Source organism: Sphaeramia orbicularis, chromosome 22 (assembly GCF_902148855.1).
Source record: "Sphaeramia orbicularis chromosome 22, fSphaOr1.1, whole genome shotgun sequence".
In the NCBI taxonomy this organism is placed as follows: domain Eukaryota; kingdom Metazoa; phylum Chordata; class Actinopteri; order Kurtiformes; family Apogonidae; genus Sphaeramia; species Sphaeramia orbicularis.
The window spans coordinates 18,578,002-18,593,709 of NC_043978.1; the positions used below are offsets into that span (position 1 = coordinate 18,578,002).

A 15,708-nucleotide genomic window follows, 5' to 3' on the forward strand; every position below is an offset into this window, starting at 1 on the left:
TTGCACAGTGTCTCTGTGAAAGAATATTGCATCTGTCTTAGGTTGCATTTTTGTTTCTTATAATGAGCATAACTTACCGAAAAAAATTAACTTAATTCTTAATTTTCTTAATTCTTCAATCAGACAAAAAAACAGATCTTTTGCTAAATACAACATTCTTTGGTAGTATGGTTTCTTGATGAGGAGCTGTTTCTTCGTAGTGCTTCTGATTTTAGTTGTTTTCATTGACAATATAATCCTGCTATAGACTGAACTATCTTTTTCTGTGACTTCACACTGGACTTTTTTCCTCTTGCTTTACAGAATAACACTGCATCAGCAGGTATGACCAGGAGGAACACGTATGTGTGCAGCGACAGGAATAACACGGATCGTCTCTCAGTCATTCCCAACGGGAAAGAAAACAGGTGAGGAGGATGTTCGCTGCCTTTGACCTGGATTTATCGGAAAAACCACGAAATCTGTGTTAGCAGAAAGAGGAAGTAGAACTGGGACACTTAAAGTACAGAGCAAACAAACAAATTAATCACCATTTTCACATGTATAACAGGTGCATTTACAATTCAGTGAGCCAACGTCCAATCAAAGAACCATTTCTCCTCATCTTGGGGAGAGCTGATATCAGTCATTTCATGCCCAGATAATGATATATGTCATAATAGTGTATTTTTTCTAAATTCAGTGAATAAATAGCGGACAGGCTATAATTCTTATGACAATATGAATGATATACGTATATTTTTATGCGAAGTTTCAGTAAAGAATGTAACAAAATGTAAATCTATGAAATATAAAGTAAATAGAAATCTCTTTTCAGCTGTAGTTGTGAATGAAATAAATATAGGCCTGAAATATGAACATGATAAAAAAGAAAAGTTACACATTTAGTTAAGTTAACAGTTAGTTAAAACCTTTGGTCGGTTAGATATTTACATGAACCGTTTATACAGGACACCGACACAAAGAGGTGCAAAGAATGACCGACTTGCTGCACATTATAGCCGTTCACAATAGAAATCAATAACTTTCCAAATCGAATGGCTTAAAAATGTTTTGGTTGATGTGGAAATTTTTTTCTGCTTCCACTAAATAAAATAGTCCATTAGATTCTACAGTTGGAACTACATAATCAACATATTTATATATATTATACAGTCCTATATACATGCTTGGCTATGCTGTAAAAGAATTTATTAATACATTGATAAAAAATAATCAGTATCTGCTCATAGTGATTGATTTTTCGCAGCAGTACTTTGACATTGGAACCCAGATTCTCTTCCTTATTGATGGAAGAAACAGATCTTTTTTTTTTTTTTTCATTTTCCTACTTACTTTCTTGTATTTATTTTCCCTTTTTACTCATCATCTTATTTTTCATTTCTGCCTGTGTGTGTGTTTGTGTTTCGGGGTTTTGTTTTTGCTTTTGTTTTTGTTTTTTTTCTTTTCTTTCTTTCTTTCATTTCTGGCATGACCAGCATGACTGAGATGGCTTGTGCCACTAGCCCCTCCTCTTCTGCTGCGTTTGCGGCCGCTGCGTTCGGTGCCTCGTCCAGTTCGGTGCGGCTGAGGTATCAAACTGTCGGCCCTTTGTACGCTTGCCAGGCAGGCTGGGCCACGCTGCCCCACTCCTACTACGCTCTGGACTACTGCTCGCCCAAGTAAGACGGCAGGGCCCTCGAACCCCCTGTCTGTCTCCTCTCATGTCTCAGCCCTGTTTGGCCCCTCGCTAACCTGCACATCCAGCCAGCTTCACACTTTGTAACATCTGACTAAACCATGGACCATCTCCTGCTACAAGAGAAACAGGAGTGTGCATCCAACTTCTCTTTACAGTCAGTGTCTGAATTGATGCTCATCAGCCAAAAGCAGGAAAAAAAGGCCATTATCTGTCAGGAAAATCGAACTCAGAGCTACATTTTGACTAATATTCAAGAGATAGAGATAAATATCATTTGGTTTACATTCATCTTTCAGGACTTTGTTTCTGAACCTTTACAATTACAATTACACCAGAAATATGCACAAATATTAAACACATTTTTATTTGATCAGAACAGGATCTAATGCTATATCACAAAATTTTCCTGTGCTAAAACTTAAATTATGTTTCACAGCCATTACAGTTTAAGATCCTGTTCAAATGTTCATATTCTATTAGTTCACAACTAACATCATAACATTATTTTTGTGCAATCCCAACAAAGGAACTAACATTATTTAATAAAAGAGTGTTAAATAGTAATAAATAAAATATAAATGAAAATGAACCTCCACAATATCTGCATTTGAATAAATACCTAAAAATATCAGTGCGATACTTTTTAATATCGATACAGTATTGTGAAATGAAATATCTCCATATATTGAAGAACCGATATTTTCTTACACCCCTAATTTTTACATGTGAGAGAGACAGAAAAAGTTACTGTATTTATAAAATGTAAATGCAAATAATTGTTGTGAAAGTGAATAGTTGCCATCGGCATGTGTAAGACTTCAACTGAATTAGTAAAAGGATCAAACATAAAAGACATTTTAGATGGAAAAAATATGCCTCAACGTTACTGTCCTACAGTAGGAAATCGACAGCCTTTTACCTGCATTTGGCATCTGCTGGTTATTTCAGACACTGGTAAAAGTGGAGGCACACTGGGAAAAATATGTATCCACACTGTGAGACCGAGCTGCCACATTGAGGCCTACGTCGCTTTCAACGCTGTGTGTGATAATATTTTTCCATGTTGCATCATCCCTCTGCCAACATAAACCGGACGACCTCTTGGCTCCGCTGCTGCAGTAACAAAACTCTCACAGCTCTGCTCCTGGTCTCTCCTCCATCCTCCGCTGTGAACTTTGACCCCTGATCTTCTCCGTCTGGATCCCTCACCTGTTTGGACACGGCGGCCACTGTCCCAGCATCCTCCGCTCCCTCAGACCATCGTCTCTTTCTGTTTAATTGATCACTCTGTTCACTGTAGGAGCTTCATGTCCAGGGTGGGAAATTAGCAACTGATGTAACTACGTAGCTGGTGAAAAGACGCAAAAATATTCTAAATTATGCTTAAAACTGTTATTGTCATGCTTAAAGTAAACACTGTTATTTAGAAAAGAAACAGAACGCAACATAAAGGACAGTTGATGCTAAACAGACAAAGTCAGGTAACACATATCCATTCAAATCTACTATCCACTCTTTTCTGTTATTGCCAGTTTACTCAAACGTTTATGGATTTTGACATATTATTACCTGCTAGTGCTGGAAATCACTACTGACTTCCTGAATCGGTGAATTTCCAATTCGCTAGCCCCAATCTTAGGTTTATTTCTGATTTAATATTGATTTGTTTATGGATATTTCAGTTACGATATCCCTGGTTAGAGATTCTCAGAGAAGAACTGGTGTAATTTGTACAAAGAACTCTCTAAAATGATGCGTTATTAAGATATTAATGTATGTTAATGTTTAACAATCGGCCCCAAAGCAGCTATGTTGTTGTGATGTGTTTATTTTTTAACATGTAGCACAAATGAACTAATGGGGTTCAACATCAATTCTTACGTTTCACAGGATCCATATTTTAAAAAATATATATGTATGAATTAATATGGGGTCATTTAATTAGAAATATGTTTGAATAATAAAACTGTAGTCAAAATAATTGATAAATTCTGATACTTTTTTCTCAAAATGAAGTGTGTTTTATATCAAGAAGTGCAAAAGTTGCGGCAGTGATTTGGAAGTAAATTGGCGGAAAAACTCTAGATAAAGTATAGATAAACTGTAACATTAGTTGAGTTAATTTATAATCAAACAGAGCTCAGTTTTGACCCAAGAGCATCAGAGATGATACAATACCACAATTCAATTAAAGTGATTAATTTTATTAGCAAAGAGCATTACATTGGACTGTGCATGTTAATTTACCACAAAAAAATGCCTGAAAATTTTTATATTTGATCTTTGGACAACAGGAGGGTTCATGTAGATATTCCCTGTTACAGATGAATCTAAGTTGTTGTTTTTTTTCCCAATTTACATATTTGATCAAATCTGTCTAGTCTGTTTTATATTCTAGTATGTTCTCAGCTTTACAACTTTGCACCTTTCACATTCACTGTAACATCAGGTTCAGTGTCTTCATTCTTCTTGAGTTGAATAAATTATAATCACTATGTTGATGCTACATGATTATTACCATGCAGTAGCATTTGGATCAGACTTGTTCCCAGCTTTGTTTCTTCATGTAATTTCCTGCCCTGTTGACATCTAACCAGCGATTATTCATTAACTGATAATCCATTTAAAAAAAAAAACAGAATTCTATGTAGGAGTAACGAGCCCTGGCTATATCCAGGATAAGGAGGAAAATATGATGCTTAACCACAGTTTTTCCATTGCAGTGGTTGATTTGTGAACCTGAACTGTAGGTTTCATTTGTGTTATTTATTTATGTTGAAGATGGTTCATGTAGTTTTCCATTAGTTTATATTTTTATTCAGCTGTTTGGTTTAGTGTTTGAACTTTCTGTTCAGTAGTTAGTTTTATGGGGTGTAGAAGCAGTTTTAATTTCAGGAAGTAAGTAGTTTTAATTTTTCTTTTATTTAGAATTTTTTCAGTTATAAATGAGCAAGACTTGTTTTATTGAAGTTAAAAAAGAATACATCAAACATGGTTTAGAAAACTGCTATTTATTAAACTAATCTTCAACATGAACCACTAACACTGGTGAATTGAACCTAACTTTAACTCCAAGTGTATTTTGTTTCATTTTAGGGCTGGACAGTACAGACAAAAAAAAAATTAAGTGTTAAACATGTTTCACCATTTGAATCTTTTTTTTTTTTTTTTTTTTTTTTTTTACATAATTAAAGATGGTTTAAAGATAATTTTCTTGGCAAAAACCATACACATATTATATACAATATCGATAGGTTGATAACTTTGTCATTCAAGGACACATGTAAAAGAAATTTCATTGCATTGACTTTGAAAAACAGTTAAAAAAAATTAAATACAGATCATCAAATATAAAAAGTGCTGTATGCATACAGTTAAAAATCTGTTTAAAAGTCTATAAAATGGTTCTAGCTGCAATTTTTAATGTAATATAAACAAGAAAACAAAAACAGAACTTCCAACGGTGTTAATGTGCATTATTTGTTAAAAGCAGAAATAATCCTAAATAAATTAAAACAACTGATAAACTGGAGAAACGCACTCAATTAATTCACAATTTACAAGTTGCACATTTTTTATTGAATAAGAGATGAAATTGTAATCTTGATTTTGTGATTTTCATAAAACTTGAATAATCACATGAATTTATTGACTTAACAGAATTATTTTCCCACTTCTAGTTGATGTCTTTGTTCAGTGTTTACTGTCGCTGATTCCAGTCAGTTCAGGTCCACTCAGGTTCACGTCTGCAGTGGAAAAACTTTTCTTCTTTACTCTAAACCCTGATGTGATCCTTTGTTCCTATCTTCTTCTTCCTCATCGTCCTCCTCCTCAGCAGCGTTGCCGTGTCACCCGGTGGTCAGAGGAACCCAGTGGCGTCCACTCACAGTATCACCAACGCTACCACGCCCGACCGACTCCGCTTCCCGCGAGGCACCGCCAGCCGCAGCACCTTCCACGGAGGCCAGCTGAGAGACCGCCGCACGGCCACGTACAACGGGCCGCCGGCCTCGCCCACGCTCTCCCACGACGCCACGCCCCTGTCGCAGACACGCAGCCGCGGACCCAGCAACCTGTTCTCCAAACTCACCTCCAAACTCACCCGCAGGTAAGACAGCGAACGCACCACGGCTCCGGCGAAATGCAGCGGGCTGAGGCTCGGTTCTCTTTCTGTTCAGTCAGTTCGAAGATTAAATTCATCCCTAAATAAGCACTGACATGGATTTTTTTCACCTTTTTTGGCGTTTCCTGACTGAAATAGAAAGTGGACAGACTGCAGCCTTGCTCGGAGCAGAATAATCCCCTGTGACTCTGTCTGTTCGAATTAGAAGCCAATCAACACAGTGCCTTGTAGAATTAGGATGATTAATTACATGCTGGGGGAACACTTCACTGTCCTGTACAATGTGATTTATTCTGAAATCTAAATTGTTTATTTGTCGCTGCCTGGTTGCCAGCCACAGACACTGAGACCAAACTGAAATGCACACAATCAGATGTTTGTAAGATGATGTTTTGAATCCATAAGAGAATGAACAGATCTTTCCATGCAGTACAGTCACTGAGCTTGTTTGTATAGAAATTTGCACTTAGTTTGTTTTCTTTGGTCCAAATGAAGATGGAAAGTCTTCAAATTCAGTCTGTTTGGGTTCATACTTTCCCATCGTGTACAAACTTTAGCTTATAAAAAGAACTTTCTGAAGCCTTATTTCCATAAGAGGCATAATCCTCATTGGCCTTGGGGTCGGATCAGATTACAATTTATTGCTCAATTTATGGCGTCGTCAACGAATAGAAGTGGTAAAGTAAATGTGAGCTTTAGTTCTATTTAGAAAGAGCAAAAATCGGACTCCCCTCAGTACGTAAACATTATGAAACTGAACTCTGTATAGCTGCATTTCCTCACCTTTACTTTCCAAAACCATGAACATCTGACTCAGTTTTCTTTTTCAAAGGATAATGAACCCAGTTATTATGTCCGCTTTATACGTCCCTGTTTCCCAGCAAACAAAGTGTTGGACTGCATCATTTCTCATGTGTTGCTCCTACTACTTTGCCATTGAAATGTGATGTATTTCTTTCTAAGTAGTATTGGAAAAAAATGTTGAAGTTGGACTTGTTGGCCATTATAATTCCACCTCCTGCCCCAGACATGAGCAGATTTTTGTTTGGGGGAACAAAAAAACAACTGTATCTCCTAGAAATTGATTGATAAATGTACCATGTTGTAGGTCTATGCATGAGCGGGGAAAATAACATGATTACATCATTACTGTTTGGTGTTTTATTGAGTGTTCCACTTTATTTACAAGAGTTTCCTTCATTAAAAAGTAGGTTAAGTAAGTTGCTTAAATTCAGCCTTTTCTCTCCTGCTTCTTGTTAAATATAGGGCATTAAAAGGAACAATTATCAATATTTCCTGAAAGGAAACTTTTAATTTCTCCATATTGGATAAGAAATGGCTTGTATTGTGTGAATATAAACAGGATTATGTAGTTTCTCACTCTGGACCAAATGAACCAAACTTCAAGTGCATTTTCAGCACTGATCATAACACTGACATTTAGCTAAAACCTTCAATACGGAAGTTCTTTTGTTGCAGCAATAAAAAGGCTTTTTAGGGATTTGTTTGACCATTTTTATAACATCACAATTAGACTGCAGAAGAGCTTTTTACTGCATGAAAAGACATTAAAAAGCGGCATCCAGGCCAGCGACTCGACTCCCGCAATGACTGACCTAAAATGAGGAATTGAAATCATATCTGAAAAAAAATGAATCTTCCCTTTTCACTGTTGATGATTCCAATCACCCCATTTTTGTTCACTCATTCAGATTTCTCATGCCCCCTCCTCCTCCTCTTCCTCCTCCTCCTTTGCCTCTCACTTCTCCTTCACCATTTTCACTGTTTCTTTGTCTGATTCTGTTGTAGAAACATGTCATTCAGGTTTACCAAAAGGTAGGACTCTTGTACTGCCTTTCGCTCTCTGTTCCGAAAAATAACGAAAAACACTGAAACTTTACAGGCGCGTGGGGCTGCTGGCACTGAACTAACACACTGCTTAGCAGATAAAAACTCTGTGTGAGTACATTTACATACACAAATTCTCATTCATCCTCGGTAATATACAGTTAATACTGATTTACATGATTTTGTATGCTGTTATAGGTGTTTTTCCTGCAAAAATCAATAAAAATCACATATTTTGATATAAAAAAGTGTCATTGTGAAGCTAAATTGTATGCAGCAACTTCTTAAATTTTGTCCAATTACCAAAAAAACCCCTCAGATTGCATGTAAATGATAACATTGCCTTGATCTGTTTTGCAGACATCAGGCTAAATTAGTCTTTCTGTGTGTGTAAATGTACTCCTCTTGGCTGTGGTTGGTGTGAGTGGATAAAGGCTGACTGTGAGAGCAGACCGAACTCCTCAAACAATCAGTCGATTAACCAACAGCAACAATAAAGCAGCTTGCCACTAATCAATCGCCAATGCATGCATGGGGTCGCTTCTACAGCTGCCATCGATTGTGGTTTGTGTTCTTTTTATTTCTTTTTTTTTTTTCCCCATCACAGTGATTGTTGTTGACGACTGAGCTCTTCTATCTCGGTGCCTTAAATGTTATTCTGCTGCATTATTCACCATAAAGCAGAGTTTTTATTAACTATCTCTGGCCCAGACGTGGTTCCTCCAGCAGTGAGGAGCAAAAATCATCTGAGCCGTTAAAGAGATATATAGCCTTTGCTGTGTTTAGATTGTCGTGTTTGTGTAGGTCTGTGATATATCCAGTGGTAGTAAATGTACTGTGTGTTTTGCTTTGCATATAAGGCCATAGACACTTAAGTTTACAGTAGATGTCTTATATAAGGTCTGTCAAGTCTTTGTGCTGTTTTCATCTTTTGGTAAAACACATCAGTGTTTCTGGGCTTTGGGGAAGTATTTGCAAACTACATTCAGAGGTGTAGACCAGTGTGGATGATGAATTACAGTTCATTATTAGTAAAATGTACTGCATCTCATCTCAGTGTTTAGATATGGGATAGAGAGACCATCAGTCAATCATGTCAGTGATACGTCACTGTAGACTATTCATCAACTATTGTCAGGATTTGTCTCAATTTTTCAGGTTGTGACAGTATTTAAATTTGCTTGGTTTTGCATTTTATTCAGCTATAACTGGTATGTTGATGTTAATGTCACTTTGAATTATGTGACTTAATTTACAGACAAGACAATCACAGGATTAATTGTCAAAAATAATTAAAATACTAATCAAAGATAATATTATTAACAGTTTTGCTTGGAAATAAATTCATCATTATAATATTAATTTCTAATGTTATAATCTGCTGGACACAGATTTGCAAGGTCAACATAAATAACTGAGTTAAAAATATTCTAAAACAAAAGCATCAGTAAATTCCCTCCTTCCTACAATCAAATCCCTGAGTTTTTAACTTTTATGGCTTAAAAAATAAATAAAAGATGCAATTAAACTCCAACAAGCATAACATGTTTTTCAGACATTGTCGTTCTTATTGGCAGGTTGAACTAGTGTTAAAGTCAGTTTGTGGCTGTGAAACTGATCTGAGATCAGGTCAGAACACTGTATTATGTAAATGTCTTAATAAATGTTACTGAGTGATGAGGTGCCGGTGGCATCCCAGAACAGTGTGGAGGGTTTTTGGCCCTTGCAGGCTGCCGTCTGGAGGCTCAGCAGTGCCCTCTGGTGGCTGCTTGTAGACAGAGTATGTCTCAGCTCTGGTTTCATCTTCATCACCGTCCTCATCCCACTATCGCCTCACTTTGGTTTTTATGTTTGTCCTTGTTTCTATGGAGCCCAAAAACCAACATGTTTAGAAAAGTCAAAATGATAACAGAATACATCGACAGATAATACTGTTTAATAATTACAGTGGTCCCTCATTATCATTTATCGTCTTTATCATCCTCTTTTGTTGATAACAGCCTTTTTCTAACTTTATGTGGATCTTTTGTTTTAGAATTTTAGCTTGAAACATCTTTGGTTTTCAGCATTCCCGACATGTCATTATTAAACATGAGGAAAATCAGTTTTTAGGAAATGTGTCATTAATGATTCTGTAACTGAACAGGCTGATGTGATTCATTCTGCAGCTTTGACATATATTAAATACTGTAATAAAGACAGTTTGAAGAAGTCATGTACCAGTAAAAAAAAAAAAAAAAAAAAAAAAAATATATATATATATATATATATATATATATTAATTGTATTTCAATAGATGAAATGACTAGAACTAAAAACAGTTAAGAAAGAATATGACATTATAATCTGTCATGCAAGAAAAACAACTTACAGATTGAAAAAATTTTTCTTTCCTTTTTATGGCCCAAGTTTGTAGATTGTTGTTTCTGGAGCTGAATATAAAATAATGAAAAATGTAGTGATGGCAGTGAAGAACTACATTCATAATGGAACAGATTTGACTTGTTTGTTAATAAATTATAGGGAGAATAGGGTCACTTTATTGATCCGATGCAGACTGTATTTGTATATTACCTCTGTGCAGATAAATGAGACGATGGGAAAATGAAGCAAAAAAAGCAAACAAATATGTCAATAGTTTGATATTTGAACTAAGAGCCAAATTAAAATGAGAGGTCTTTATTGTTTCTTCTTAAAAAGTTAAAATTTATGAAAATAAATAAAAGCAGTGAAATTAAACAAAACTGTAAATCCGAATTCTTCTTTTTACTCCTACTTTAGAAATAGACTTTATTTGTCATTCAGATTTACATCAAAATGAGATTTCGATGCAATGGTCTTAGGAGGCAGCAGAAATACATAAAATAGACACTAAATATACAACTATGTCTCAACTATGTTTTAGTTATTGAACAGTTGACTCTATTAACATACTCTGTTATCTGTTTGACCCGGTTCATATTTTGACATTTCTGGGCTTCCATACTCTTCCTCATCACCTCTTTTGACGTAACCTCCTCAGAGGTCCAGTCACCTCCCCCTCCCTCCTGCCCTCCCTCCTCTCCTCACAGTTTTTGTGTAAATGTCTTCCTAACCTTCCTTTGACCTTTAACCTTTACCTCTTGCTGCTCTTCCTCTCCGCTTAGGGTCAGTATTGACCCGGCCAAACGGCAGACGGCCAAAACAGGGCCTGCCATCCCCTCTACCCAGGGAGCAAAGACCCTTAGTAAGTCTTCTGCCCTCCAGTCTTTATCAGCCTTTCCTTCCTTCCTTCCTTCTCATCATCCTTCCATGGTTATTTTTCTTTTTTTTTTTGGAATATATATTTTTCTTTTTTTTTGCCTCAAATCATGTTGTTCATTTATTCTTTCGCTCTCTCTTCCTTTCTTTCTTTTTTTCCTCATATGTCCATTAAGAAATTTGCCGTCTCTTCAGAACCCCCCCTTTTTCTTTCTTTCAGATCCAAGAGCAGAAGATATAGAGAGTTGTAGGAAGTCGCAGATGAAGATTTAGAGTAAGGGTCTGTTTCCTAACCTCTGAGACAACAGTGTCAGTTATATCGAAGGACCCTCACCCCCGGTCTTGTGATTTAACACGTTCACGGCCTCCTCGACCTGACACTTGACCTGCTGTCGGTCCTGTCTGTTCACTCGAGCTATTGAGTCCCTTCCTCCTCCACCCGTCCTGTTGTTCTGTTCTCCAGGCTGCAGTGCATGCTGGGAGCCTGACACTGTATTCATGTCCTGTCAGAAAAGCAGAGTACGAACCGTAGATGCCACATTGGTTGGTGAACTGTACATCGGCGTCACCACCATATTGGCCTGGTCTAGACTGGGCTATGAACACAGAAAAAGCACAAAAACATAACTCAGAAACTCTCTTAAAACACAGATCATCAAACATTTAATATAAAACGAGTCACTGAAAAGTTAGTGCCTTTTTATCCAGAAAAAAAAACTATTCCCATTTTATTTTCTAACTCAGCTGATAATGTTTTTTTTAAAGGCCAAGAAAAAATGCATAACAGATTAATTGGATGATATCACCACCATGACATGGCTATGAAAATAATTTTACACTGTGACTGGGAGATACATAATTGATAATGACCATGATAAATGTCAAGTTATCTCTTTTTTCCAATTTAAAAGATTGTTTTTTGTCCCAGGTGAAGTTTGAAGACATATTTTAATGATCACAACATTTCAGTTAAAATTCTAACATGTTTATTCAGGATCAAAACATGCAGGAGTAAAATGTAAAGTAAAGCCCAAAAAAAAAAAAAAAAAGGAAAAACAGAGATATTTATCAGAATCAGAATTGCCTTCATTGTCGTTTGACAGTACAAAGTACATCAAACGAAATTGATCATCAGGATTATCAGGATTTATGTATATAAATGTATATGTATAAATATATATGTATATTACATCACAATTATTGATTGATTGGTTTTTAAAATGGTACAGTTTGTATTAATTAACATTTACATGTAAATATGAGATATTATAGCCATACGACTAATTTCTATCTCTAGTCCCATTATCAGTATTGTTTTGTTGCTTGTCCAACTTCACATCAAGTATCTTTGACTTTTTTACATGTATGAGTTTACTGTCCTGTCCTGTCCAGTGTGGTGAAAATGTTGACATAAAGCGACCAAATGAGCATTCCAATATAGTCGACACTTTAAAAACTTTAAAAATCATATTAATAAGTAAATACCTACTGTTTATGATCTATTTAAACCCAAAACAATACTGGAAATGGTAGTTAGATCAAGTAAGGCATGTTTGATTTGCAGATTTGTCACATCTGATGTAAATTAAGTATCTTTTGGACGGTTTGGATTTGTGTAAAATGCATAGTTTGGGATTTTAAGAATGATTATCATATAAATCTGGACGTAGAGTAAAGCTTGTTCATCCTCCAGATTCTGTAAAGCTCAACAGTATTTCAAGGTCTTTGCTGAGAGTCTGTGTAGGAATGGAAAATAAAAACTTCATTGACTTTAAATCAAGTTTAAAACCTAAACACATAATAGCAGTTGGACAGACCCAAAGTCCAAACTTTTATAATTGATCAGTATATTCTCTGTGCTTTGTAATAGAGATAAATATGTTTAGAAGTAGTTTAGAGGCTTCGGGTAGAGGCTTTATTTACTGTAAAGTAAGAGGAGAAATAAACAGTCCATGACACCATCAAACACAAATAAACAGGATAAATATAAACATAAAAACAATAAGAAAAATGTAGAAAAAACATAGAAATGATTCAGCTGGAAATGAAATATATAAATCGCTGCATGATTATAGGAGTTCAATAGGAGAACACAGTACTGAGTTAATATAAGAGAGTAAAAGCCAATAAGCACTTTTATAAATAAAGAAAAACTAGTGTGTTATGTCTCATAGAAAATGAGGTCTTTCAGCATTACTAAAAAAAAGCTCTAAATCATGTTAATCAGTAAGAAATCTTAAAACAGAGAAATAAACAACATCCAGTGGCAACATGGGTAAATAATTTATAAATTGCCACTGTAACTGATATGGAATTTGCCTTAAGCATATTTTTTTTTAATTCAGAGGAAAACACGTTTCATTCCTATAAAACGAGAAAATTTCTTTAATTTCTTTCAGTGTTGAAGGCATTTAACAGCTGAATGTCCAGTGTCCACTTTACAGTAAAATACAGTATCATCAGCGTAAAGACGTATCTGATATTAGACGCAGAGGAAACGATGTCATCTGTACAAGGACTGAAAGTGTAAAGTAGTGGGAAGATGATGGTGAATGGAATCTGTCGATGTGCCACCTTTTATTCTGGCTGAAGAGCTTGTTGAGTTTTCACACATTGGCTCCGTTCCCATGATGCTCGGCACTAGTTAATAAAACAGCGCTGAGTTGAAGACTTGTCGAACATGTCGCTTCAGTCACAGGGACAAACCGTTGTCGGGGAACATTTGGTTCGGTTTTTACAGCCTGTGTTTCAGTCGACTTCCTGTCATTTCTCGACTACAGTAGAGCAGAAAAATATCTGGGCTCCTCCAGCAGCATCAGCGGGAGTCGTTTGTGTCCGTCAACAGTCGAGGAGGTTTTTTCTGATTTTTAGAATGTGAGCAGGTCCATGGATGCTGCTGCTATTAGTGTCATCAAAATGAGAAAATACTGATGATCAGACCCATGACATTGAAACAGTCAGAGGGAAAATTAAGGAAACTACTAACATGAGAGATGAAATGTAAAAAAAATTCAAATACAGTTACAAAAATCTGTCATTAAGAGTCATTAAAGGTCTTTTTTTTTTTTTTTTTTCTTTTTTCTTTTTTATGCATTTGGCTCAATTTTACTCACATTTAAGCTTTTCTGACACTGACTATATTAAAAATTCAGTTGGATTCCACAAGAAGTTTTCCTTATCCTTAACATTTTATTAATTGTCCTTGTTTTTCCCATTTTTTTTCCATCAAATAAGCATCCTAGTGTTAAGAGATACACAGATGTAAGTTTCTAAGGTCAAAATAAACCTTTCATCTCCATTATTTTTAGGATTTAACCTGAAAGAAATTCCCAATTCAGTATCAACCAAAGGCCTTTCTCTAAAAAAAAATTAGGATTTTCATTCATTTGACGCTTATTTAATCTCCAGAGAAACATGAAGAAACAATAGTGATGAAAATTATAAAAAGGTAATCAGGTAAAACAATAAAATCCGAACTTAGTCCCAGAATAAAACTAATATGTGTCAGATTCCAGCTCCTTTACAGTGTCTGTTAAGCCTGTCGTGTTGTATCTGTAGTTAAACTGTTGTTAACACATATTACTGTTGCTCCTCAGATGGGTTTCCTGCAGTTTTACTCTATAAATGTTCTTATTCATGTTTATGTTTGCTGGTTTAGTTTTAATTATCACGTCACAGTGTGAACATTCATCACTGTTTATTTCTCTTTGTGTGTCATCACCCTTCACTGATCTCCACGGAAGGAAATGTTGTATTTTTGTGTTCCTTTTTTTGAGTGGTGGCTGTTTCACCTCTTTTTTTCTTCTCTTTTCATTCACTGGTATTGATCGATAATTATTTTTGTTGTGCACAATCCACATCTTTTTTCTTCTTTTTTCCCCTCCTCCTCCTCTTCCTTTCTGTCTGATCTTCTCATGCACCTCAGAGTCTCAACCGAGTTTGAGAGAAACGGGAGACTTGAGGGCTCAAGGTGAGGTTTACCTGGACCCCCACCCACCCACCCACGCAGAAAACAAGGGCTGTGCGATATGAACGTGTCATTTCACATACACATAACGCATGATTTGCGTAAATTTAATCGTAACAGGAAAACAGTCCACTATTCCGCTTAAATTCTACCCTCAATTTATACTTACTTAGACTGATTTGATTTTACTCCTTTTCTTTAAATAATTGAACCATCAAATGATATATTTATTATCTTACACACAAGATACCAAGCATTCATGATTAACAAAACATCAGAAACAACTCCACTGGTCAAAACACTTCTATGACATAGTTGCTATTCCTCTTTTTTTCCCCAGATAAGGTTCCCTTCCGAAAATAACATTCACGTTTTACAAAGTCAGCCAAAAGAAATCTCTTTAAATGATGGAAATTTTTTATAATTACATTCCTCATGCTTCCTCGTAGACACGATGGCACAATAAAACTCCAAGTCTGCCCTCATCTGAAGTTACACTGAACCTTTCTCGTTTTATTATTCAGTACTTTCAGACATAATCTCACAAAATACATTGAAGAGAAAGAAAGAAAAATCAGTACTTCTTGCAGTCAAAATAAATACAGCCCTAAAATGTTAATATAGTTGATATTAAAACCAGACCTGTACAGTTAATACAGACTTAACATAGATATTATATGTAAACAACAATGTACAGCAGGTCAGGTTTTATTTCACACTATAGACCAACCTCCTTATTAATAAATGAAATCATTAATTTAGGATTTCACTGATAAAAATGTTATCCTGAGTCTATGATCAGAATTAAGCCTAAAGCAAAATAATAGACTTTAAACAGGAAAGTTATAT

The 15,708-nt window shown here is 35.6% G+C and overlaps 1 protein-coding gene across 25 annotated transcripts in view; it reads left to right on the top strand.

The window, feature by feature from the left end:
* Window positions 1–15,708, top strand: part of mark3a (MAP/microtubule affinity-regulating kinase 3a) — a 75,548-nt gene that overhangs the window by 55,704 nt on the left and 4,136 nt on the right. For 3 of the 25 annotated variants that reach the window (XM_030127482.1, XM_030127485.1, XM_030127484.1), the window contains exons 14-18: window positions 304–407; window positions 1,479–1,661; window positions 5,517–5,789; window positions 7,614–7,640; window positions 14,818–14,862. In XM_030127482.1, the coding sequence (XP_029983342.1) occupies window positions 304–407; window positions 1,479–1,661; window positions 5,517–5,789; window positions 7,614–7,640; window positions 14,818–14,862 (632 nt within the window). Of the gene's footprint in view, window positions 1–303; window positions 408–1,478; window positions 1,662–5,516; window positions 5,790–7,613; window positions 7,641–10,798; window positions 10,879–11,112; window positions 11,167–14,817; window positions 14,863–15,708 lie in introns of those variants that run through there. The other 22 variants (XM_030127489.1, XM_030127492.1, XM_030127490.1 and 19 more) reach the window with 17 other exon arrangements.